Source organism: Motacilla alba, chromosome 8, assembly GCF_015832195.1.
Source record: "Motacilla alba alba isolate MOTALB_02 chromosome 8, Motacilla_alba_V1.0_pri, whole genome shotgun sequence".
NCBI classification, from domain to species: Eukaryota; Metazoa; Chordata; class Aves; order Passeriformes; family Motacillidae; genus Motacilla; species Motacilla alba.
This window is the reverse complement of record NC_052023.1, coordinates 7,478,580-7,505,503: the sequence shown is the minus strand read 5'-3', so window position 1 is coordinate 7,505,503 and position 26,924 is coordinate 7,478,580. Positions and strand designations below refer to the sequence as shown.

The 26,924-nt window shown below is 46.3% G+C and overlaps 1 protein-coding gene across 1 annotated transcript in view; it reads right to left on the bottom strand.

Moving 5' to 3' along the window:
• Positions 1-68: 68 nt before the first annotated feature.
• Positions 69-26,924, bottom strand: part of BEND5 (BEN domain containing 5) — an 883,422-nt gene continuing 856,566 nt past the window's right edge. Inside the window, exons 12-13 of the mRNA XM_038144486.1 lie at positions 13,728-13,824; positions 69-2,473 (exon numbers count right to left, since the gene is read on the bottom strand). Coding sequence (XP_038000414.1) covers positions 2,350-2,473; positions 13,728-13,824 — 221 coding nt within the window. The 3' untranslated portion in view covers positions 69-2,349. The remainder of the gene's footprint in view (positions 2,474-13,727; positions 13,825-26,924) is intronic.

Sequence of the window (26,924 nt, the reverse complement as noted above, 5' to 3'; positions counted from 1 at the left end):
AGTGATTTTCAGGAAAATCTAGTTATTAAATCTAAACTTAAAATACTGATTTTTACAAGTCTGACGGAGGGAGCCTGTGACAGCTGATAGCAGGGCAGCACAAGGGCTTCCCAGAACCCAGCCGTCTTGTATTTTAAGTGATCTGGGAGCCTGTAAGGAGGAAGAAATGGAAATGAAACAACACACTCATTCCACAGCTGCTTTTATCACTTTATTCATATTTCTAGAGTAGTCTTTTTAGCGGCTAAGCAAATATTGAAACTCTCTCATTATATATATATATATGTGTGTGTGTATGTATAGTAACATCCAAAAATAAATAACGAGGAATTCTCCAAGTGTTTTTGCAATGAACATGGGAAAGAACATTTTAACTCCAGTAAACCAACTTTGAAAGTCTTCCACTAAAACCCTATAAAACCCAATGGTAGTCATAAATTAGCACTAGATTAATTCAAAGGAGAACTTATTCCTCCCCCTGCGTACCTTCTAATCCATATCTCCAAGAGGTCATTTTAATTATCACACTGTCACTGCTATTCATTACTCTGCTTTTGGAGATGGAGAGCCAGCACTGTGCCTTTTGGATGCCTTGGAATTCATCATATAAAGGCATTTTATTCTCCCCAAAAATGTACACAGTTTAACCCTCTCACCTTGAAATACTGATGGTAGCAGATTTGCTTGGTGTTTGAAATCATTTTCCTTGCAGTGGGATACCTCCTTCTTGCTTTCAAGTGAGTTCCCCTTGTCAGACAGCAACTAAGAAAAGCCCTGCTAATGGGTGGCTAATGCACAGATGCACAGATCCATTCAGCTCAAGTTTTGGCAGATCCTGAGTAGCTTTTCCTTCTTCAGAGGCATGCACACCCAAGCTTTTGTCCTTGCTTGTACCTGCTCATGCTTTCTGGCTGCAGTAATACAAACTGGATGGAAACCATGTACCAGTGGCCTCCAGGATGTCCAGTGGGATGTGGGACCTAGCTCAACTTGACTCTGTTCCTAGATCATGGCATTCCTATCCTGGGAAAGAGGAGAGGGACAACCTACACATTTCTTTTACTAGAGCACAGTGTCTGGCCTTAGTACTTCTTTAGGGCCACCCCACACCAAGAGGAGCTCATTCAGTCATGTTTCACTCAACTTTTTTCACCCTCAGTCTCATTCATCCTTTTCTTCTCTTTCCTACTAGGTCTTGGCACTTTCTCTCCCTCCAGCCACCATTCCAGCCCAGCTCCTGGCAGAAAGCTGAAGGGAAGCTGCTTCCCAAGGCTTCTGACGGATGGAGAAGAAGCACTTCTAAGTGCATTCTCCCTTTCCATCCCCTGGGAAACATTCAGACTCCACTCTGGGTCATCCTCTTTTTGTCTCCAGTTTGAGAATCAAGGTCAGATGTTTCGGAGAGTCACACATTGCAGGAGACAGGACTGTCTGGTGACAGTGGCTTTGAGCAGAGATTTTGCATGCTGTCCACGTAACGGAGAGTGCTGAGGTTTTACTTGGGGTTTCTTACCCTTGTTTGTTCACCCCTTTCAGCACCACTCCTCACTCACACTGCCTCAGTCATACATCTGTTGGCAAGTCTGGTCTTTCTAGACCCCAAACAGTTTTTGATAGAGCACCACTGTCCCTGCCTGTTGGACAGGTCTCACAGCAAGTTTCATGCCTGCAGCCCGACAGTCCCATTTCTCATATGACCCCTCTCCTCAGATGATCTGATAGAAGAGCAAAAAACCCAGCCATGCAGTGGATGATAAACTGCACACTGAGGAGCACCTGCCTGGCTCCCAGAAGCTATTTATCAGGCTCTCTTAATGCAAGCTAACAGGACTAGCACATGCAGTAGGCATAAGGGCTTCTGAGCCTGACACTAAAAGGGGAGACATCAGATGGTGCAGTAGAGAAGCCAGGACTCCCTCATTAGCTCATTGTATGGATTACCCCTTTAAAGAGAGAGAAGGGGACTGGTAGAGGAAGGAGAGGCTTTCTCATTTTAACAAATAGCTTTTCAGACACCACAAATGGTTTCTGCAAATCTATCAGTTCACTCTTTTTTTCCCCACCACAGAGAGAGGGAAAAAAAAAAAAAAGCGCCCTGAAATTGATTCACCATCTATAAATAAAAAAGAATCAATAGTAAAATATCTAGCTAATTTCCCTCTCCCTCTTTGCTCCTTGGACTATTTGTTATCTTAGAAATATTTGTCTGGGAAAAAAAAAGAGAAACATCATCGATTCCTGACTGCGACGTGTTCCTCCACCTTGCCCTACAGTTCTCCTCTCCTCTCCTCTCCTCTCCTCTCCTCTCCTCTCCTCTCCTCTCCTCTCCTCTCCTCTCCTCTCCTCTCCTCAGCGTGTGGAAAGAGACGAGTCCTTCAGATGCGCCTGGCTCCTCTTCTCAGGTTTGCCTCCAGCGTGGCTGTTCCCAGGGCCCCGCTGGGCAGTGCATTTGTAGAGTGGCACGTTGTCCTTCCTGCCAAAGGAAGAGAGAGAGGACAGGTGCTGTCAGCCACTGCAGTGCTCCAGCAGCAGGTAAGCGTGGGTGGGGTGCGCTCTGAGGAGAAGCTGTGTGCGAAGTCTCCCAGCAAAGTGCATCTGTAAGGAAGACTTTGGCAGCTCGAGACGAATTAGAGGTGGTTAAAGACCAGCTGGTCCCATCCTTCTCTGGCCAGAGCAGGGTTAGTCCTTCCAGGAGGCTTCAAGGGCTTTGTGTTACCTCTGAGCTCTCCAAGAGAAGGATCTCACTATTTCTCTTTGGGTCAAGCCCTTCCCACTGTTTTCTCCCACAGAGGTTCCTTCATTTCTGCTCATGAATATTTCCTTCTGGGGCACATACCATTCCCAGGATGGCTGGGTTCTGCTCACAGCTGGATTGCCCCCACTGCCAGGGGTGTTCACAGCTGGGTCAGAGTCTTTGAGGACAGACTGATTGTGTGGCCAGGGAACATCCAGCACATGATGCCAGCTCTTCCAGCATCCAGACCAGTGCCTTCCAAGAGCCTAAAAAGATGTGATATTGCTATTTCACTGTGCCCACAACTCCAATTTTCTAACTGAAATTATCTGGCCAAATTTCATGCCAAATTTCAGTTGTCAGTGTAGTCTGGAGTTTCCAGTGCCCCTTTCAGGCTGCAGCCCCAGCAGAGCTGTGGGAGTTTTATAACTGGCCTCCAATGGAGCAGGGTTGTGATAAATACAAAGTGCTTTTTGCAGTGATGCCCCAGGAGTTCACAGGGTAAGAACTGAGCTTTTCACAACCCAGCACCACACAACCAGCTTCCCACAGCTTATCTGGTGGACAGACTTGCTTTGTAACACTTCAGTTCCTGATAAGGAACTAAGTCTCATTACTTGTTTCCCAGACAAAAAAATCCTGTGTGTATGTGTTTACAGCATGCATGATGAATTTTTGCAACTTTAAGGAAAAATAAATCTCAGTTAATTCTGTAACATTTCTGTTCTGTTTACTTATAGAGCCATTTTACTTGGAGGTTGTAATTAAAATCCTCCATCTCACAACCCACCACTCTCACTGCCCCTCCTCCCTCCAGGTTCTGACACACTGGTCACAGCAAGATGGGCACAAGTGACCAGACAGCCTCAGCCCTGGTCTGTCTGTCCAGGCAGAGCCAGGCCTGGGGAAAAAGAGTCACACCTCACACCATTGTGTCCAGAGGCCTTGCTTGATGAGAGGCTGAATCGCAGAGGGTGAGGGTCCTGCAGCACCATTCCTCATTCAGGGAGGCTCAGCCAGCACCGGGCTGTCCCAGAGCAGGGACCTTCCCTTCACAGCCCCTGCCAGCACGGTGGCTCTCAGTGGGACTGAAAAGCTGTCTCTGAGACAAACACTGTGACCAGGAGCCAGAGGAGCCATCTTTGGCTGCCCTATAAGCTGGCCTGTGGAATTCCAGTGGAGAGTAGGGCCCCTCCACACTCACCCTTGAGCAGCACCATTGCTGAGCAGCCATCACCATCCCCTGCAGATACACCTTCAGACAGCTCCTCCTTTGTACAAGCAGCAAAACCCACCTATCCATTCCCATCCCAAGGAAGGCAATCACACTGTGCTGTCAGTGTTGCTCACACCAGCCAGGGAGCTCCAGTGACCCTTCAGGGTGCTCCCTCAGGCAGCTCTTGGCCCCCTCAGCCATGCCTTGCCAGCTTTGCTCATTTCCCCCCACTGCTGTGGCAGGACACAAATGAGAAGGTCCTCTGCTTGTGCCTGATATGCTCTTGGAGCTCCCTCTGAGGCCAGTTGTTTGTATTCCCCAGGGCAGCTGCTGACCCTGGGCAGGCTGGTGCTGGTGCTGTACCAACCCCTACTGAGCCTCAGACACTGGGAGGGAGAGGAGCTCTGTCACACATCCGTGTCACACGTCAGAAGTGAAGTGACCTGCTAAAAGCCACGCAGCAGACCTGGGAAGAACTGAAAAGTACTGATGGAACCCCAGTTTTCTTGATCCCTGCACCCTGACTCACCCCAAGGAATTGGGCTCCTCTGTAGTGACACAGAGAAACCTGCCTTCCTCACCACACAAGTGTGTGTTTTCAGTACCTCTGCTTTTATTTGCAAAAGGATGTTTCAATATATGTTTAAAAAAATTGTAATAATGTAGTTGCTGATGGGGTGCAGGGCTTAGAGGGCTTTACCTCCACCAGCCCTTCCCACTGTCTCAGCTGCCACCAGTTCAACATTTACTGCATCTCTACAGTTCAATCACCAACCTAAGGCGTAGTGGTATTTTGAAGAGATAAACATTGAGACAAAAATAAATAAATTAGGACCCTGGGAGGGAGACCTGAAAGGCACAGTGAAGTGAGAACAAGCAGTTTCTCTGGTTCTGTGTCTAATTACATTGACATGTTCCTAGACAGCACTGGAGACCCAAACACAGCAGCAGCTGTGAACCAAATGGAGACTCATGAAAAACATCAGAAAGCCAGCCAGGCAGCCCATCCCTTGCCCTGGGGCTGCATCAGCACTGCCCATGTCACTGCTGACAGCCTTCCTGCCTGCTCCCAGGGCACAGCCAGCACTGGGTGGGCAGGCAGGGCTCAGCTCTTGGTCAGTGCAGACTCCCATTTCTCTGCACCCACTCCAGTCACTCAGCAGCACTGCTGGGTGTCATTCCCACGCTCCTCTGTGCAAGTGAAGGAAACAATATAATGCAAAATATGAAAAGAAGGTAAAAATGGGTCTTAAAATTAATTTTTCCTGATTTGGTTTACACAGGAAAAGGAAATCCTGTCATGCCAACAGCACTTACAGGTGAGATTTTTAGACACTGGCCTTTTTCAGCTATCCACTGAACTGAAGCATCATGAGAATCAACCACTCAGTTCACATCAGGTACTTGTGACAAAGTGTTTTTTTTGGACATACAGCCAACTGACAGTCACAATCAAACCACAGCTCTGCTGCATGTTCATCGCACAGACAACAGTTAATCGTGCAGCCATGCAAACTGCTTTGCAAATTGAAATCTCAGAGGCATAGCAATTACAATACCAAATTTATACCACATCTCTCACTCAACTAATTGTACATCCAAAAAATCACCACTTGAATAATCTGAATACATTCACCTTTACAGCTAAAAAAGCCTTTGCTACATGCTTGATCTCAACACAATTTTGAGTTACAGAACCCCATGGGAAAGAAAATGCCAACCTCTGATTTCAACAGGAAAATTGCTTCTATCTAAATACAGCAGATGCATAATTCACGCTGAGGTCTAACAGCCTGGTGTTCCCAGCAAAGCTTGTTTTCACTCTGCAAAACTGGGTACATTGCTATTGCTGCCTGCAGCTCTCCCAGCCCATCCACAGGACAAGCCCTACATACACCTGCTCTGAATGCAGTGTTCACATCCAAAATAACGGTACCTGGATTTCTAATTGCTACCAAATCTTAAAGGCCTTAAAATGAATTAGCAGACTTACAAACTGGACTGATGTTTTGGATGAGTTGAGGTTTACAGAGCCACCAGTGGAGGCACATTTGTGCTGCTGTGGCATTTTGAGCTCTTTCACACACACATTTCTTGACTTTTGTTTCCATCTCGTGAAGTGAGGCAAGGTGGGGAGATTTGAACTAGTGACTTTGCAGCTGGTGTATTAAAGAAAGTCAAAATAGAAGAGAATTGGTGTTTAAATTGCCAAGGGAGGTAAAAATAAAGTTATCTAAGCCATGTGAGTGGGATCAAAAATGAGTCATCAAGGCTGGAAAATGGGTAACCTCTGATCCCTGAAACGAAGAAATCTGGCTCCTGTTGTGTTGCTGCTGATCTAATTTTTACACTTTCCCTTCCATACAGAGGAGACACGTTTCCATTGCTTCCATCACAGCTAAACAATCAATGCCTGATCAGTGCCAATGCTTCACTCTCAGGGATACACTATTAACCAGCTCCATGTTTGACACTGCAAGGGGAGCGCAGTATTTTCTGGGAATGCCTGACAAGTTTCAATCATAAAGAACACAAACCAAATGACCCAGCAGATAATGACAGCCAGGGCCCTGACAGTTAGATAATGTGCATGCTCCAAAGCGAGGCCAATTAGAAGCAATAAAAACAAATTTGAAATGTTAGAGCAAAGGTCAGAAATGCTCAGCCATTACCACAGGCTTGATTTTTCTTTTTCTCAAGCGGTCACTAGCGCCTATTTCCAGTAAGCGAGCGTGTAGTCATGTTTGCCAGGTGCCCACCCATCCATTACAGCACATTGTGACTTCTGGGACACAAACCCCACTAAAGTGGCATGTGGAGAATCCCAGCACTACCTGGAAATCTCATCAGGTCCATATCCTATGGCTCTGCCCTTCTGAGTGCAGAGGCTGGCCCATACTGCTTATAGAGAAGGCAGATGTTAGAGGGTGTGCACATGTCTCTCCCTCCACCACAGAAGGGATCCTGCTGCTTGCCATCCATCCCTCACTTCCTGGCCTCCCTCCCCAGCTCAGTGCAGCAAGACACACCTGCTTTATCCAGGAAACAGGGCCCAGAGGCAGGAATAATTAGTTTATGGCTGGAGCCACACTATCACGTAAGAGAAGGAGCCACAATTACAAGCAACTCAGGTGGCTTACACGCCGCCACCCTTGTGTACCTCTGCTGACCCTGGAGCTGGAAGCTGCAGAGAGCACAGGAATGGGTTTTGTCTTGGCTCCTGTCCTCCCATTTCCTAAGGAGCAGCAGGACAATAATGGATCGCACTCACCTGAGGAGATGTAGCAGAAAATGGCAGTCTCTTGAGCTCGTTCAAGTTACCAGCAGGATATTGGGATTAACATGCTGAGTACATCAGACATTATCCACATCAACCCACCCTTCACACAGGTCCCTGTTTCTGCTTCCAGAGCAGGGAAATCCCAGGCCAGGGTGATGCACAAAGTAACACAAACACTGTAAATCTGCTTATTGAGCCCTGGCTTCCTCAGAGCAACAAGACCAGGGAAGGAGAAGGAAAGCAGGTGGGTACCTGCAGGCATACCTATGTGAGGATGCCTGTGAGAGCTAATCTAAATACATTTAGGGTTTAAATGCAAAGCTGATTAGTGAAACCACAGCAAGCTCTTATGTGATATGCTCCTTCAGAGTTAAAGTAGCCATAATTCAATTTATTCATTTAGCTCATTTCCAAAAAGTAAATTAAAGTGTAGTAAATTAAATTAAAACAGCCGACAGCACCTTCATTTTGAAAGGGATTGTTAATGTGGACCCTGACTACTTCATACAGTAATGCAGATTATTTTTGCCTGCTTGGGCCCCATCAGACACAGCAGCTCCCCATCCTGAAGTATTTTTACACTCTGTTCAGAGACTCTCCCAGAGCAGGACCAAGCTGGACATGTGTGTGGGTGTTTGCATGTGCTTTAGTGTGCACGTGCTTAAATCCAGGGTAAAATCCCTGCAGCTGGCAGCCTCATTCCCAAGTGTTTGAGAAGCTAATTGTTGTAATGAGGAATTCTGGTGAAGCCTCTGCTGGGAGCTGGCCAAGCACTGCACATCTCTAAACTCTGTAAATGAATCCTTTTCACTGAGCCCATGCAAATGTCACCGTTCAAAACCTGGAAGGTGTTCTTTAGTGACAGCTACAAGTATCAAGAGTTGCATAAAATGTCCAGATGTGTGTGGCAGCAAGCTGACAGATTATAATTACCAATAAAGAAGAGGGGGGGAACCCCCAAAATTATTTTTTTTAGGCAAAACATAATTTTCCTTTAAACCTCAGTAGTGCTCCCATTACTAATACAATTTACAAACATGGAAATCAAATTGAAGCTGTTTGACTCTTTTCTGTTTTGCTGCCCTCATTCCATTTCCTCCCTCCTCTGCAAATTGCAAGAGGTTTTGCTGACCTTTCATTCATTTGGTCTGGAGCATTTTTTCTGTTTATTACACTGCTCTCCTCTTAGCCACTGAAAATGGTGGGAGAAAAGACAACAAAACAATAATTTAAGTTTGGGACAAGCGAGCTGGGGATGGAAACCGAGCCTCTCAGGAATAAAGCAGGGAGGTGGCTTCACTGCCAGCTCTCATGTCAGTCATGGCCAGGTCAAAGAAAGCACAACCAGATGTAGGTGAAACCTCAAAAATCCTGAGCTTGAAAATGTAGAGAGGAGTTTTTTCTGAAACACAGGTAGAGGTGAACTGGGGAGAACATTCCAGACCAAGTGGGGCAGAAGGACCCGCACTCAGCACATGCCAGAGAGCAGCACAGCTCATCCCAGAGCCTGTCAGCCCACACAACCTCCGGGCACAGCTGCTTAGTGTTGAGATGGAGCTCAAAAATGAGCTGTCCAGGCAGAAGGACCTTCCTTTGGTCAGACTGTGCCCACACACAAAGCCTGTCCCCATCCCCAGCCAGTGTGGTGCAGCAGACAGTGCCCGTGGCCTCTGAGGATGGCGGGACGGTCCCGTGGGCAGATCCAGCCTGTTGGAGACACAGCTGTGCTCTCATACATCATCATTAGAGCTGCAAAGTCAAGCAGCAAAAGGAGGAATTGCCAGAATAAAGGCTGTCAGAGCAATTTTAATTCAACCTCCTGGCAGATATGCCTTCTGATGGGGTCTTTAATTACCTCATCACAGCCTACTTTTTCTTCAACAAGGCTGCTGCTTTATTCAGGGCACGATGGACAGGCGGCAATTAATGAAGGGCCAGTCAATATTTTGTTCTGTCCTTTTTTCATTCAGTGTGTGGCCCCAGGCACTATTTGCCACATGCCATCAAATCCCTGCTCTTAGAATTATTCATCTTCTTCTGAGCTTTTCTCTTATGTGTATCAGTGCAGCAATTGTGAAGTTCCCACACAGGAAGGAATTTCTTTTCCAGCACTTCTGTAAGCAGAACACCTGGGTTTTACCTACAGGAAAATATGGGGCAGACATGAGCTGCAGAATGCTCCACCAGCAAGGCCCAGGTGGGATTTCTCAGGAGACCCACACTGTCTCTGTTCAAAGCCCATCTTGCCTAACCTCTGCCAGAGCTGTTAAAACATTCAGGACATCTAGAATTTAAAATTCAGTGTGCCCAGAATATGAGTAATATGGACCTGGTGTCTCTCAGAGAAAATGTCAGTGGTCTAAAGAGGGGAGATCTCCTTTGCTGATGCTCTGCTGGAGCAGGGCTCTGTTGCAGCCAAGGAGCCAGAGTGAAAAAACAGAGAAATGCTGATATGGGCAAAGGGATGAGCTTCAGGCAGTGCAAGCTGACTGGCATTTGTGAATTTTTCACCAGAAGTTCTGCTTTTCCGTCTTAGTCATTCTCTGTAACAGCTGTATACTCTGCTGTCTCTTATTATCTCACAAATTTTTCACCTTTCACCAACCTCCTTTCAGAGGAGGACATTTCATATTTTCAACCCAAGAAATCTTAACCTTTCCTCCGGCACAAGCAGAAAGAGGTGAGAGCAGGACAGAGACTCTGTAAGAGGAAGAGCTCCCTGTGCCCCTGGCAGCATCAAATGGTTTCCAGTGAGTGCACTGGGAGTGGAACTCTCTGGTCACTGAACAGCTTAGAAAAGGAACAAGAGGAGAGGAAGGGTATGAACCTGCATGGCTGTCCAACAGCCCCTTTCTGCACTGCTCTCTCCTGCTCTGTGCCCACTTAACCCACCCTTAGAGAGCTGTCTTAGTGTCCAGGACAGGCTCTCTGAGCCTCTCTCAAGCACAGCTAAGTGGCAGTGCTCTCTTCTCCAGCAGCTTCTACCGGCAGCACAGTGCTCTCTCGTGCTCTGCTAGAAATTCATGGGCCTGCTGGCTTGTCACTCCAAAGAGCATCCAGCATTTTCAGCAAGGCTTTTAATTCATTAGCTCACAGAGGAAAATATTCTAACCTTCTTGCCCTCCTCAGCTGAGTCACTGACACTTTCCTACCTTGCTGCAGACACATCACCTTCAGGAAAATAATTACTTAGCATGCAGATAACAGCAGACATTATCTTTGTTTGGGATCACAGGGTCTCCCTGTGAGCCACGAGGACTTCAGGACACGCTGGGTTTACTGCTTCAAACCTGACCTTCCTTTACAAGCTGTGGGAAACTCTCTGGGTCGCTCCAAGGGGAGCTGGGGGGATGCTGGAGGAAGCTCAGTCAGAGGGAAGGGGCTGAAGGGTTCTGGGAGGAACTGGATGAGTTGTGCTGGGCTCCACCACTGGAAGAGGTTGCCCAGAAAAGCTGTGGATTCCCCATCCTTGGAAGTTTTCCAGGCCAAGTTGGATGGGGCTTGAAGCAACTTGGTCTAGTGGAAGGTCCACCATCTAGGGGATGGAACTGGGTGATGTTTAAAGTCCCTTTCAACCCAGACCAATCTGTGATTCTGTGATATGTTGATCTACAGGTGGCATTTGGGCTCCTGTAGGCAAGGACAAGTGGAATTTAACCCCAGGTCCAGCCAACCAATTGGATTCACTTGCAGGCACGTAATGACATTATACACAGAATACAGATACAGTTATTTCTCTTGACCCTTGAAATAAGCTGCATTTTTGGTGGCAGACGGTGGCCCAGCTCCAGCCTCAATCTTGTTCCGTAACCAGAGCTGTTGCGTCAGCCGTTGCCTCCTGCTCCAGTTGATCCTGATTCCATTCCCACTGAACTGCCTGCATTGCCTGTGCTGTAGGATGGCTGTTCTCTGACAGCCTGACTGCATGGACAAAGCTCTTGTAAAGGTGCCTGAATTTGGGTACCAGCCCTATTTCTGACCCTCAGGTCCACCTCTCCCTTTCTGTGCTTCAATTTCCTTCCCCAAAACATGGCTTTTCCAACACAAACATTTCCTTCCTTGTGGTCAGACGTGCTCTGGAATTGTTGCAGGTTGTTGCTATTTCCAGGCCTGTCATTCTAACACATTTTGGCTGCACTAATTCCCTCAAACAGAAATTGTTCTGCCTGTCCTAGTCTGGGACAAAGCAGGCAATTAGCTGTCCCTTACACGTTTATTAACTCTGCAGCTTTCTTTCAATGACTATGTGAAATCCAGTAATGTTTAAATATATTTTCATAAACTGTGGGCACAACATGTCCTGTTTCCACTAATAACCGTGCCATATAATTAGTCCTGATTACACAGATATTTAGTATCATTTTACATATTCCAGTCCTTTCCTAGTGCCACTGCCTAGCCAAGGCATATTTAAAGCTACAGCCATCTCCCTTCTGTTTCCCAGCAGTTTGCAGCAATTCCTTTTGGAGAGGATTGGGGTTAACACAGCAGCTTCAAAGAACAATTTCATTTTACTGGTGTACATTTTAGGTGTATATATATGTATGTATGTATGTATAAAGGCTCTGATCAAATGCCAGGTGACAAAGCCCAGGATACAAATAGAAGGCATTTATCTACTTACAGGGAAAAGCTGGTATTTGAAATCCATCAGGAAATTAACAACATGAATCTTTAAAAATCTATTCCTTAAACATCTGTTGGCTTAGGGCTGAACATTGACCGTATTTAGGATTTTACTGTGAGGTAGCACCCCCAAACAAAAGATCCCTCACCACATTAGGCTCTGGTGGGGGGACAAGAAGAATTTGCTCTGTGCAACCTGATTACAGATGTGTATCTTTTCCTGCTGGCGTGGCTGTCTCTATAGAGATGGACATGGATATTTGATGAGATTAAAGTGCTTCAGTTCCCACTGTCAGTGGTTCTTTAATTTAAAATGAAGAAAGCAAACAACCATTCCTTTTGATGAGGTAACTGGATGATGCTATGGAAAAGCACTTTGCTGTCAGGTGGTAATTAGGTTCAGTAATAGTTGTGGGTTTTTAGCCTTGGAGGCTGTGGCCCCTGGGAGTCTGAGAGAAATGATACATTCAATTTCCGGAGGAGAGGAAGATGCTGGATGCTGTTCTCTGCTAACCCTGCAGGTCTCTGCAGATAAGAGCATTCAGGACTGCAGTGCTGACAATCCTCCTTGAGCCAGCCTAAACTGTGGTGTCAAGATCACAAACAGAAAAGGGAGATGGGCTCAAAGCAGGCCTAACACAGGCAGCCTGGCTCTGACCACATATATAAGGAACTGCCAGAATGGCTGCACTGAGAGGATTTTTAAAGGCTGCAGAAGGAACTCCAGCAATTGCTCTCTGGTCTGGGCTGATATTTGTAACATCCATCTTACACATCACTAGAAAATCTTCAGTAGGAAAGTGTTCCTTTGCAAACAAGAAATATTCCCACAGCTACTCTTTTAAGGGAAGAAAAAAGAAGGAAAATCTCAAGGCTCAGCTGCCTCCCTTGCCAATTTGGAATTGCCTTTTTCATTGCAAAGTATAAACTATATATATTGGTTGTGCTGTTAAAAGTTGAAACCCAAATGAAACATTCCAACTGGTCCAAATGCATTTAATTGAAATTTTTCAGTTTGGAGGCATTAATGCTGTTTTCTCAGAACAGAGGCAAATACTGAATATGGTGTTTCCCATGAAACAGGTGCTCAGGTTCCTGCTCTGCTCCCCTCTTCATGTTACACAGCTTTTCCAGCTCCAGGAATGCTGGTTCTCCATACACAGCTCAGTGGTATCTCCCCTGTTCCTCACACAAGCTAAGGGACACTGAAAGGCTGCAGCTGGCCAACACCAGAGAAGGACCAGCAGTGCTGCAGGGAGCCAAGCCTGGGCGTTTCATGCCTTTGTGCCTTGCTCACCAGTGCCTGACTTCACATCCCACTTCCTTTTGGAATAAAACCCACTGAGCTGGTTGTGAAACTGGAGTAGGGGCTCAGAGTAAGAGGGGATCCCCAGGCAAAGTGTCCATCTGGGCTGGCAGAAGGAACCTGCCTCTGGCTGCCAGCACTGCAGCAGCTCCCAAGGAGCGGGAGAACTCTGCCTCAGCACAGGCTTGCCAGTAACTTCCTGAAGCACTGAGAAAGTTTTCACTTCCAGAATTAAAACTTTGCGAAATAAAAGCGGGTCTGATTCTCTCTCAGGAGATAAATGAAGGGTAAGTCCATTAAAGATACTGGTGTGAGATTGGTGCACAGCAGACAGAATTCAGGAAAGATATCGATATCTCCAAAATCCTCTGAATATTTTTTCAGACATAAACCAGGTATCTTTCCTGATCATAAATGCTTTATTTCCAAATGGAATTTCAATAAAATAAGCACAGTTAGACTAGCACTTGTTATAAAGCCATAATGCAGTAGCACTGAAGTTAACCCAGGAAAGGTATTACAAGAGCAGCCCAGCTAAAGCAAGAGAAATTGCTTTCTGACCTACCGAGTTTTAGGAGTGGGTGCTAGTGGACCCTCCACCAAGGAGTTCAGCCTGTAGTAATCCAAGAATGTCCTGGCCACATTTCTTCCAAGCTTCATATCTGTGAGTTTTTAATTAAGGAGCATTGTTTAAATCATTAAAAGTAATAATAATAACAATATTAATAATAAAAAAAGAGCACAGTCTAAAGGTTAGTTATTGCTATTTGATGCAAGAGCAAGTTTTACATCAACCATCCCACAGAGCTCAGGCTCCAGGCAAAAATGACTTACACAGGCAGATAAGGTGGGGGTCATCTTGTTTGCTTCTTGTTTTCACAGGCAGATGCTGCATAAAAACACAGGCAGGAGGAAGCAATATCTCCCTTTCCCCCCATGCCTGGCTGCAGATCCCTGTGGTTCTCATGAAATAATACACTAGACAAAAGGGGCCCTCCAATTTCCACATTCAGGGAGAATAATTACCTTGAAATGCGTGGATACAGGCAGCATTTCTGTATCCAGGATACAAGGTCAGCTACACCACAGTGTGAATCTGCCATGGACCAGTGTACTGAAGGTTGGGATTAATGCTGTAGCCCTCCACACCTTTAGCTCTGACCCCCGGAGTGTCATGGGAGAATTCACTGTTCTTTCCCTGTGTTGTATTCAGGACCTGAAATGGTGATTTTAGCACCGACCTAGAAGGACAGTAGGTTACCTTAACAAGTTCAGCAGTAACTCTGGTGTTTCTTCTCACTAGCCACGATTTCTCCTTCAGCTGACCCCTAAACCCAGCATTAGGCAGGTGCTGCACATCAAAGCTGCCATGGAGACCTCAGGGGCACAGGAACCAGACCTTCCTGAAGACTCAGCTGCTTACAAAGAAGTTGAATAACCTGTGGATTGCACTGAAAAACAATATCCCAGACAACATGTCCATGGGGTGAGTCTGCTGCTCATGTGAGAAGTCAGCATTAAATGTGTCTGTTACAGAACAGCATTTCCTTATCATCCACAGGGTGATGTCCAACTGGGAGATATCCAGTGGACTCCATTACCCACAGCTGTGTGGTGGGGGCTGGAGGCTCCTTTATTTGCCTATTTTGAACTGATGCCTACCCAGGCTGCAATAACCACAGGGTGCTCCAGGGCACTGCCACAGAGCATTGTGGTGAGGAGCATTTCAGCAGGGCTGCTGCAGCAGCTGAGGTGGGTAGAGAACCTGGGGGGTCTGAAGGGGTGTCTGCATCCAGCACCCAGCAGTCCAGGAGGATAAACCATTGCTGGGCTGTTTTGTGTGCACGTATGCATGTTCTGCTTTATCAGTAGTTATCTGCTGATGTTGCCATTAGAGGAAAATTCCAGAAGTGCAGCATCCCAGGGGCTTCCAGCAGCGCCACTGAAGACATTGGCTCCTAAATGAAGCTTTTATTACCCACCCACTTACATTAGACACATCAAAACAAGTGAGCCTGAGACATCAGGTTCACGCAGCACTGTGAGATCTCTTTATCGTTTATTTATTCATTTATAAGGAAGGTCAAGCTGATGTGACAGTCTTTACTTCTGCAAAAATCCAGCCACCAGCTCGGCTAGTGCTGCAGTCAAGTCTAGTGGCTGAGGATGATGCCTGACACTGCTCTTCTTTCCAATGATCTTATCCTGCTTTTCCAGCTCCCACCACTGTGTCTGGGGATAGTTCCATGGATCTGTCCCTCCTGGGGGTCTGTCCTGACACACTCCTGATCCTAATACCACATGTGCTGTGGGCACCTCTGTTCTCCTGGCCAGCAGCAGGGCAGAGCTGGAGCAGCTGGTGCTCCCAGCTGTTGTCTGCATGGACAGGGAGAGGCAGATCTGTGGACCAGCACAGGCTGTGTGAATCAGCACGGGCTGTGTGGACCAGCACCAGCTGTTCCCCAGCTGTGGCAGTGCCCAGCGAGCTCCCCTCGCAGCCTACCAGCACTGCTGGGCAAGACCAGCCCTGCATGCAGGGAGGCTCAGAAGGTTGGAGACAGCCTGAACTTTAGCAATTCGAGGGAGGGCAGTGTTGCTCTGAAAGCGTTTTGTGATTGTTTCTGGAATTTGGGGATGGCTGGGGGCAGTCTGGCTGCTGCGGATGTGGACTCAAAGCGGTGGCAAAGGTTAAGAGTTCAGAGTAGTCTGAGGAAGCGAGGGAGAAGGGGAGAGGGCTGTCAGACACTTAAGGGATTGAGAAGACTAACATGGCTTGATCTTGTAGTTTCTTTCATTTGCTCGTCACTTTAAAGACATAAAGTAGTAATTGGACTCAGTAAAGTCTCGAGGACATTTTGTCACTGGCAATCTCAGAAAGCTCCTCTGCCAGAAGTGGCCCTGCTGCCCTTTTCTTTGTCTCTCTGCACTGCTTTTGTTTGCACGGTGGGAAGCACCTGACCTGCTGTCCTAGGGGAGGAAGCCCTTGGATGGCAGTGGGTGCAGCCCAGGAAGTGGCTCCACAAGCTCCTGCCTTACCATCCTGCCGTAACCCTGACCTGCAGGAATCCAGTTCCACTGCTGAGCTCAGGTCTTAGGAACAGCTTTCTGAAGCTGAGGACAGCTAACCACTGGAATAACCTGCCTTCGCACGCCAGGAAATCTCCAGACCAAAGGTCTCCAAGAACAGGCTAAACCCACAGCAGACATGAATGCTCTAGGTGTAACTGGTCCTGCATGAAATTTGGGTAAGGAAACATAAAAGGGCCTCTCAGGCCACTTCACCCCATTTTCCCACAGTTCTGAAAATATTTTGCAACCCACAAAGAGACCTGTTTGCCAAGATTGCCAAGAAAGGTAAGGGCATTTTGCAGAGCATGGACACAGAGAGTGTGAAGAAACTGGAAATGCAGTGCCACATGCATCCACTGGAAAGTCACAAAATGGGAATAACTTGCAGTCAGCAATGATGAAAAGAGGCTCAAACCAGCATGGGATAAAAAATGTGCATGTTCTAATACTTGTCTCTCCAGCCATCCTCCCCCTCTGCTCTGCCTGTCACTTCCACAAGGGATGAGCAGTTTCTGCCATGGAAATCAGGCACCTGACACATAAAACCAGGAGCAGAGCATTGGTCTCTCCCTGTGACTGTCCAGCCTGGGCAAGAGCTGGCGTGACTCCCTCAGCAAGAGCCAGCAGCACGTGTGTGCAAAACTGGTAGAGGAAAACAAATTAAAGCAATAACATTTGCATTTATCTCTGGTGCACGGAAGGCTCACGCTCCACTTTGGTTTATAGTGTATCCTGAGCACGTAAATAACAGCTACTGCAACCCAAACCCTCTTCTACTGGGTGGTTTGGTCGGTTGGTTGGTTTTTAACCAGTTTCCTTTCTGCAATCACACGTGATGTGTGCCCACAGGAACTCCCTTCCTAGCCTGAGCTGCACTTGACAGAAGGCCATTTCCCAGCTATTCCCATCATGGGAGCTCAGCTCACACAAGACAGTCAAAATGTATTTTGGGAGAGTCATGCTGGAAACAGCTGGGTGTGTCCTTACCTTCACTAGCATCTGCAGCTCCCTCTGATCTTTCTTCTTCCACGACAGACTCATTCCTCTATGCTCCATATTTCTGCTTGGAAGTGGAAACCAGTGTCCCTCCTGCAAACGCCCTTCTCACAGCATTCACTCTGTGAATGGCATCAGCAGATTTGGGGAGATTTCAGGACAGTCTGTTTATGCACAACTCTGCCAAATTTCACAGATGTTCAGAGGTTCAAGAATCGTGCTGGGCTCTCCGCAAAATCCCGCACGTTTATGATCCCTACCATGCCCCACAGCCCGAAGCTTCCAGCCCTGGTGAGAAAGGAGGACAGAGGAGTGGGGACTCTCACAAGCCATTACTAGTTTTCAGCTGACACGATTCATTGAGCCTATTGTGAACAGTCTGCTTAAGCTCCAGCCTCTGGAAGCGCAGACAGAGCCTTGCTCTGTCTGTGTATGGAGGCAATAAAAATCTCAATTTGGAAACCAGTTAGCAGTACAAGTCATTAGGGGAGGTACTAAATGTTGCTGCTTTAATAGCTCACTGATCCTTTAATAATGTCACTGCTGCAGAGCATGGTGGCACCATTCGCTCGCTTTTGTTTTGCTTTTTGAAATTCAGGGTCATTCCACTTTCAAGTGAGTGGATTATCTCTCTTTCCTCCTTCTGCCAGACACTGCAAACTGCTTTAAATAATTAGAAAAAAGGATGGCTCCTTCAAATTCACCATCTCATTTTCATAAGGTCCAGTGTCATTGCTTTGGAACAGGAAGAGAAACTGTGATGGTGGTAAGGATTTGACAAGGGCAAAACAGTTAGCAGCCCCCACTCATCTTTGATAAGTCCTGTGGGGTCTCTGCCAAGCAGATTGGATCTCTGGTTTTATGTCTCATCTAGAGGACGGCACCTCCATCAATTTGAAACACTGCACTGGTTTATTAGCTTATGGAATTCATCCAAGTTTAATCCTAAGTAGGATTTGAAATGTGACCATTCAGTCCAGAGGCACCACTGACCAGACCCACGCAAGTCTTTTGTTTCAGACAAACAGCTTTAAGTTATCCTAAAGACAGACAGAGAGGAAGAAAAAAAAAAATGGAAAGAGAGAAAGAGGGTAAGGAAAATGAGAGCAAAGAGAAAAATGAATCTTTTTAATAGCTCAAATTAAAAACCAGAAGAAGCTCTTTGTTTGACACAACTGAATTTTACAGCAAATCTCAGTCCACCACAACGACGATCCTGTTATTTATGAAAAGAGGGTTATTTTGTTTGGGAGAGTCCCAGGTGACTGTGGTCAGCGAGCATACTGTCAGCTTCATACAATCTCAAGAGAAATATGGATGAGGTTTTCTCATCTGTTTGTAACAGCTTCCATCAATGGATCAAACCCCTTCCTGACTTGAACAAGAGCTCTAATGGAAAATGGCATTACAGGGCTTTAAACCACCATGTTATATCATGCCAAGCCTGATCAGAGCTAGTCCTCTATTTTAGCAGAGCTGTTTTCACCAGTTACTTACCTATTTTGTTTCACGGTGCTGACACTGCTCTCTAATAAACAGATGCTGCCCCAATCTCATCTCATGGGGGGCCCACTCCAAGCAAAGTGTGACTGGGGCAAAATAGAGACTTGGTGGTGAAGGAGGGTGGGGAGAGGGGCTATTCCAAGGCTTTTCACCAGCTTTTAACACAGTGCAAGTCTGGGTGCTGATGATGCATCCTTCCCTGGAACTCACTCCAAGGAAAAAATGTCCCCAATTCCTAGCACAGCTGGTTACATATTTCCAAATGTTTATCAAAGGAGGAAGCTTCTAAAACAGGAGTGTGGGGAGGAGATTGGGCTTTCCATAGCTCCAGTGTAAGAACCAGGCTCAATGTGGGAATTACTGGGGATAGCCTCTCCTGGTACTCGGCAGGTCAAACTCGAGAAACTCAGCCAGACCATCCAGCCTTAAAATCTATAAATGCCCTGATCTGCCAGCCTGGAAATAGTAAAGGAACTTTCCCCAAGGAGAGCATTTTCCTTCCCAACAGTCCCAGCTCCTGATCCCAGATGGGACAGTGGCTTTTGGAAGCAGAAGATAACAGCAATGACGAGCCTTCATTTTTATTCCTCTTGTGTGTTATCAGGGAAGGAACTAGGCGGAAAGATCCCTGACTGACTATTTCAGGCTTTCAGGCCCTTTTCCTGAAATGCTTGATTGTGGTGGAAGAAATTACCAAGATGGAAGCTGTTTGCTCTTCTCCCTGAGTAATCAGAGGCCTGTAATTTTCTCTCCTGCTCTGAAAGAGATTGGAGGACAGGTATCTTGGAGAGCACTGTTTTATCTGTGCCAGAGGGACTGTGCTGAAGGACCATGCTGTGTTTCCCATGAGCTCATTTCAATATCAGCCATCGCTTTTGTCCTCCTGAACTGAACTGAAACAGGCAGATCCCACCTAACACCTGGACATGGAGAAGAGAGAAGGCGGTGGTGCTGCACAGGAGCCTGTGGCTGGACAGAGCCAAGGGCTCCTGGCCCTGCTGGGGTGCTGCATCAAGGGCAGCAGGGGCTGGAGCAGAGCAGAGTGTGGGGGAGCACCAGTGTGCCCCAACTCTGCAATTTGTGAGACTGGGCACCTGTGAAGGAAGGAAGTGCCCAACTGAACCCATTCTGCTGCTGATGGAAACCTGCCCATGACACTGAGCTGCAGAGTGGCCATGAGAAGGGAGCACCTGACTCAACAAAGATTCGAGACACACAGACAGGTACAGGAAATTCAGGGTGCCCGAACAAGCACAGAAGCAATGAGGGCTGAGATGTCTCAGACACCACCAAAGTAACACTGGGAACACCACAGGGCCACAGCCCATTTTGCCTCTGAGTCCACATGCCTTTCCCAGAGCTGTGAGCATGATTTTACAGGGACCCCTCTGGTTGCTGCTCCATTGTCCTCATGCCATCTTCACATTGCTCCATGCAAGTGACATTTTGTCCATCTTACAGTCCCTCTACACCAGCGGGAGATGGAAATGGGCCCTCCTGTAAATGGTAATCTGGCCTAAGCTTAAAAAAATCACCAAAGAAAATGGTTTATTAAATATCTTGGTGTTTCTGATTCCTGATGAGGTTTTCTGAGGGACAGAGGTCAGAGCCAAGCTCATAGCTGAAAAAGGAAAAACCCTGAAAGAATGAATTTCAGCATCAGTTCATTTTAATTCATTAAAATATTGCAGCAGCATCACTTCGTAAATTGGTATACTGTAAAATTATGCATTTAAAACCTGATTGTAACAGCTTCTATCAAACTGTCCCAAAATTAATTTGGGCCTGAATTTACTGGTCTCACATTAATGTCTGATGGACCTTTAATAAGAGTAGCAGGAAAAAAATAGGATGAGTCTCTTTTGTGATTTTAACATTTCTGATCTTTGCTATTGTTTCATTCTGGTTACTTGCCAGCTCTGGGAAGGAGCCCTTGTGGATTAGCTGACCTCAGCTCTTTACACAGTCAATGAAAATTACAGAGCTGATTCTCTCTGATGTACTGAGAAGGGATGAGGACAGGGGAAGAAATTTCCAAGAGAAAATCCAGCATTCGCAACCTTCTATCACTGATGAATGTTCTCAAATGCATGGGGGGGAAACAGTATGAAAAACAAAGCCTTAACAGTTGTTTGCAGCTTGGTTGGAAATGCAAGAACAGTACAATACTCTCCAATTGTAATTAACCCCCCCAAAATACAGTGGAAAATCATAAGCTGAACTCTTTGGGGATCCTCTCAGTCCCTCATGTCTCAGCTCACAAACATGACAATCCCTGTAGTTCCAGGTCTGGAAGTTCCCATTAGACATTCCACCCACCACTTTGGGCATAACATTCACTACCACCCAAACAAAATCAGTTTCAAGATAAATGGTAGAAAGTGTTTCGACACACCAAAGTGTGGATAAACCATTTCTCATCTCTAAATTGCTGGAAGCTCATGAGTTGTATAAATCACAACCAGGCATCAGTAATCTGTTGTGTGCTGCATTTTCCCTCTTCAGCTGCAGCTTCCACTGTCAGATAGGGCACAGTCAATAGCTTTGACAAGAGCAATCCTACAAAGAAGAAATTAAGAAATGGGATTGACTAAGAAATATGAGGAACTAAGAAACATGAGGAACTAAGAAACAGAAGCTTGCATGTAGCTGGGTTTAAAGTTTTTGAGTAAAGATAAAGAGAACTGAAGAGTGATTGCAGGTTTCACTGGGATTTTAGGGAACCTTCCTTCCCTGCCTGGGATACCACAGGTTCTGCAGAGTCCATGTGGAGCTGTTTGCACTTGAGAGCATGGGCATCTGCTCTCCAGGGTCTGAGCAGATGTAGATGACCTCCTGAAACCTTCCTGAGGTCACCCAGCTCAAAAAGGACTCAGTCCAGTGGCTGTTGGATGGTCTAAGTCAAGATGCCTCTTAAGAATTTGCTCAGAGACACATTGGATTTATCCTGCTTTTAGTCAGTCTTTGTTAAGTTTAAACAAGGCACCGTCTGCATTTGTAGTGGGCCAAATGCAGGGAAGGGACCACTTGTCCTCAGGAATTGGCATAGCTCCTCTCTCAATCTGTCCTGCAAGGAAAAAGGACCATGGCCTCAGAGGCTGTGCCTTTAAAAACACTTTCAGTCTCCAAGTAATAGTCATGCTTCAGTGTGTTCAGCATTTCAGCTGAGCTCAGTACAAAGTGCAGTGATTTAAAGCTGGGAGATCAGGCGGGATTCAGCAAATTCAGAATTATTTATTTCTTTAGAGCAGAAAGTCTGGCTACAGATTATTTACTGCAAATGGGTCTGTTTGGGGGAGGGGAGGAAGGCGAGAGGGTAGAGAAGGGGTGAATTGATTGATTGAAATTTTTTCAATTAAAACAAGCAGTTTTTAAAAAAGATTTAATGTTTTATTGAAAACTGTGAAATAATTCAAGAGTCTGGAGCTCTACTAAGTGCAGATCACAGAGATGAAGATGGGGGGAGAAGGAACGAAAGTTTTATTCTATGGGAGAAGGGAAGGAAGAAGGAAAAAAAAGGGGAGGGGGGAATAAAAAAATATTATCATGATCTTTGTTTCTTTGTCTATGTTAATGTATTTCTCTCCCTGAGTTGTCTCCAGTGTCTGCAAGTATGGATTCAGGATGAGGTGCAGTTGGGCAGGCTGCAGGCAGCCCAGAGCTCTGCTGGGAGTGGCACAAAGCACATCCAGGGATTGGCTTTGCAGTGGGAACTACGCCTGGCCAAAGCAGAGACAGGGCTCCTGCCCCCTCTGCAAGGACCAGGCTGGGCTGGGGGGCAGAGAGGCTCCAGAGCAAGGGATGGGCAGTGCTGAAGGGCTCTTTGGGGGTTTTGCTTTGTACTGAGTGGCACTAAGGGGTGAGAGGACAACCAGATCTAAAGGAAGTAATGTTGGAAGGAAGGGACATCAGGCCATGAATGCCAAGACCTCATTTCTGCCTTCACTGCTCCCTCAGACTGAAGGGCCCATCCCACACTTAGGTTATCTGCACTAGGGGGGCTTCCTCCCCAAAGCAGGGACACACATGAGCTGGGCCAGAGCTCTCCCCACATCAGCTGGACACAACTCACCATGGGTGGTCACTCCAGAGAGGTGGTGCTGGAAGGTAAGAGGAGGATTAGAGCTATTACTGGTAGGCAGAGAAACTAATAATATTTTTGTCGTTGTAGGGAAGAAGTAAAATATTACTATAATCTCCACCACTCCTAAATTAATTGCCTCTTTGCTAATATAATTCCCATTCCCAGATAAATTTAGCTTTTTCTAAGCCCCTTGATTTTTCCTTTGTGTTTTACACTCAAGCTGGAACGGAGTGATAAGGCACTATGCATATATATATATATATATATATATATATATATATATGTATGTATTTAATCAACACACACACAAATATAGTTATATATAGTCTCTGCCACAAATAACACTCCTCTGACTGCTGTCACAAAGCCCTTGCTAAAACAGCTTCTCACTCAAGCTGGGATGTTTTCCTACATCATGTCCCTGGGGAAGGGCTGTTGGCTGTGTCCACAGAAGGATGCTGGAAAGGTCTGCAGCTCTCCCCTTTTCCACTGCCTGTCTCTTCCCTATGTTTCTCTGATGGGAATAAGCCATTGCCAAACTTCAGATCCACCATCTCCTGTCATTGTCACAACACCCAGCTTTCCTGGAACAGCTGGCAGTGTCTTGCTGTACAGTCAGTGTAGGAGTGGCCCTTGAATTTTAAAAGGGGCATCTCAGAGGAAGTTCTTGTGAGGGAATTGAGCACTGACTGGTGGGCCAGCTTCATAGCCACTGCCATCGTTGGTGAAATGGGGCTTCATAGCAACATGATTGTGACTGTATCTTAATCAGCAGCCTCTGGTTAAATTATTTTATATGACTCTTCAATTAAACCTATCTTATTTTGCTATTGGCACAGTCTCACTCTCTGCTTGTGTTGCCGATCTCTATTTCCATATTACTAACAATAAATAATTCTAGCAGCACTGTTTGCCTCTATTCCCAAGTTCCAGTATCATCCTAAAGGAGTCTCACTGGTCCCCAGCGCAGGTGACACAGCAGCTCCTCCCTCTCAGAGCCACACCTGGTGTTCACATGGAATCACTGGGGAATATTCACCCACAGATGCCAAAGGATGTTTGCTGCAGCTGTGGCCCTGATGCAGAGGGCTGGGACTGTGTTTTCAGTGAGCAGCACCTCTGGTCCCTGCAAAGCTGCAGGGACAGCTCCCAGCTGCATCCCAGGCTCTTGTGGGAAGCAGTGTTTGCCTGCTGTAGGGCCACAAAGCTCCTGAAGTTGGTTTAATTTCAGCTTCGTTGTCTGGATACTTCAAGGGCTTAAAGGCTGATCAGGAGTACAGAAAGTCCAAGGAAGAAAAGCTGAAAAGATTTCTGGAATTTGGGCCATGCAATAGTGATAGAAAATGTGCAAATAAGTAAAGGCTGCTGTAGAACAGGATAAACTTTTCAGCATCTGCTGGTGATGGGACAAGAAGCAATGGCCTTAATTTACAATAAAACATATTAAGATTAGACTTAGGGGGAAGCCTTCCAGGGATAAGACTAGTGGAGTACTAGAAAAATATCTCCTGGAGAGGCAGTGGAGCTCCATCTTAATACAGGATCAGGGAAAACAGCTATGAGGCCAGGGGAAAGTGGAGTTGAACCTTTTTGAGGATGGAGGGGTCAGCAAAGGGCTGCCCTATAACTCAGTTCCTTGGCTCAGATCTTGCTGCATAGGAACACTCTCCACCAGGTTTTTTTTCAGACCTTAGTAAGGCAATTATGACAAGCCTCTGCTCCTTTTGCATTTCCAGGAAGAAGAGTAAGGAGCACAAAATCACCACTTGGTAGCCCACAAGCCCCAAAAGATCACTCTAACCAGCTCATCATTCATCACCTGCCCCGAGACTGAAAATTCAGCTCCTTTTCAAGGGCACCACTGTCTTCAGCTGGATGGAATCCCGAGTCCCCTGTCCGACATTCATCTGCTCTTAACTTCTGAATTCAAACACTGCTCTTCTTTAAAAGCCTCTCTGCCTTCTGCTGATAATTAAAACATTGGTTGCACTCTGGGCTTGCTTTTCCAAGAGGTCTGGCCAGCATTGCAGGCAGTTCAGACAAACAAACAACCAGACAAACAGAATCCATTAGGAGCTGCCACTGCTGACTGTCGCCCTTTCGCATACATCACAGTGAAAAGGTTAATGCTTCCCAAAAGGGGTGGGAGAGACGGGTGGAGGGGAAGGGCAGGAGGGATCCAATCCTGCGAGGACCAGATGTCAGAGATGCTCAATACCTCACAGAACGGGCTCCCCCGCGAGCAAGGCAATTGCCCATCTCTTGGCAAAGCTTCCCTTTGAGGGATCTATAATTTATTAGGGAAGGTGGAGTGCTGAATAAATTGTGCATAGAGATGAAGCCGAGATGATCACTAACTCAAATCCCTGGGAGCTTGGCATTTCCAATCTTTAGCTCCCATTTGTGTCCCCCCCGGTCCCTCCGAAGTGAGCGAGCCAAAGAGCTGAATATCGACAAAACATAATGAGCTCATTGAGATCTAAGCGCTGCAATTAGCAGGGTGGAATGGAGCAGAGGGGCTGGGAGGCAGACTGTAATTATTTATAATGTTGATAATCACTTATGTGTAGTTAAAAATATAAATACATCCCAATGCTTGGTGGCATAAACCACCCTTCAATTAGCTCCGTGCCCGCTAAGTAAGCGATAGCCAGGTACTTGCAGGAGAAAGGCTAAAGGTCTCTGTCTTGTGCCTGTGCCACAAACTGTTGGTGAGTGGATGGAAGAAAAGCATTTAAAGAAGGTACCTTTGTGGTAGCTCACACCACAACCTACTGCTAATGGAGTTGGGAAGGAGACAGCTCAGACAAGTGGCTCCTGTTCTCATGGTGGCGGATCACCCTCTGCCATCTTCTTCCCTAAATTTCATCTCCGCAGGTTCACATCCAGATGATCAGAAGTTGGTTAAATCAGGGGATGCCAGTGCAGAGAGCCCCCACTGGAGGTCACACACCTTTGCTGTGTGACAGGCTGGTACCTGTGCTGCAGTCACAGAAGTACCTGTGGTGCATTACAGGGTCACTTGAACTATCATGAGAAGCACTCAAACTCCAGCTCACGTGTGCCTGCACAGCTCACCTCATGCTGTTTCTCCTGTGTCTAAACCAGCTTCTTTAAAAATAGCTTGTGTCCCTCTGTTCTGCAGATACTTCCCTGCTCCTGAAGATTTTTACTGAGTCATTTTTTCAACAGAGTCATCCAGTCTGGATGATTCCAGAGATGGACAATCAAAACCCTTCCTTTCTAGCAATACTCCATCTCCTTGTGGATAGCAAATCCAAATGTCTCTGTTACAAAAATATAAGGGATTTTATGAAAGAGTTGGTCCAAATACAGTCATGTTTTACCAGCAAGAGGGAAGGGAGAACAACCAGTGGAAAGCAGCAAGTCTGAGTTGTAGGCATGCTCTCAGGGAAGATTCCATACCTGAGAACACCTTCACCTGACAGTGAGCAGAAATGACCCTTATCATCCCCATACTGCACTCCATTGGCATAAAAGTTTTATTGAAAAACCAGGTAAGAGTAAAACCACAAGAAAGGGGGAGATTGCTGTACATCAAAAACAAATACATTTTGGTGTGGGAGAGTAGGTAAAACCCCAATCTGTCTGTACCATTGATTTCCTTCCAGGTGAAAGGAGCATTTAACACACTGAGGACTTAAACTTGGACCCTTTTCAGTGCAAATTTACAGACAGGACAGCAGTGAAGGAATGGTCACCAGAATTTAGTGAGGGAGCTTAACGAAAACATGGAAAATGTGGAAAGCAAAAAAAAAAGAAAGTAAGAAAGAAAGCAGCAAGAACACAAACAGACTGTGTTGCAGTTGAAAAAGCTCTGAGAAAATACAGGCAGTGTTCAGTGAAACTAAAAGGGAAAAGAGCAAAACCAGAGTAAATGGAAATTGTTCAAAGATAATTGAATGTATGTCCAAGCACTGGCGTGTGCCAGCCAGCAATAAATGCACTGCCTGTGAAAACAAGCTGGTAGGGCACAGGGAGGAACTTCTTAAAGCAAACAAGGGAGCAAGGAGCATCTGCAAGTGGGGTGCAGGGCTGTAGGGATCAGGAATAGGGGACAAGGGATGACAGGCTGGGAAGGAAATGGTG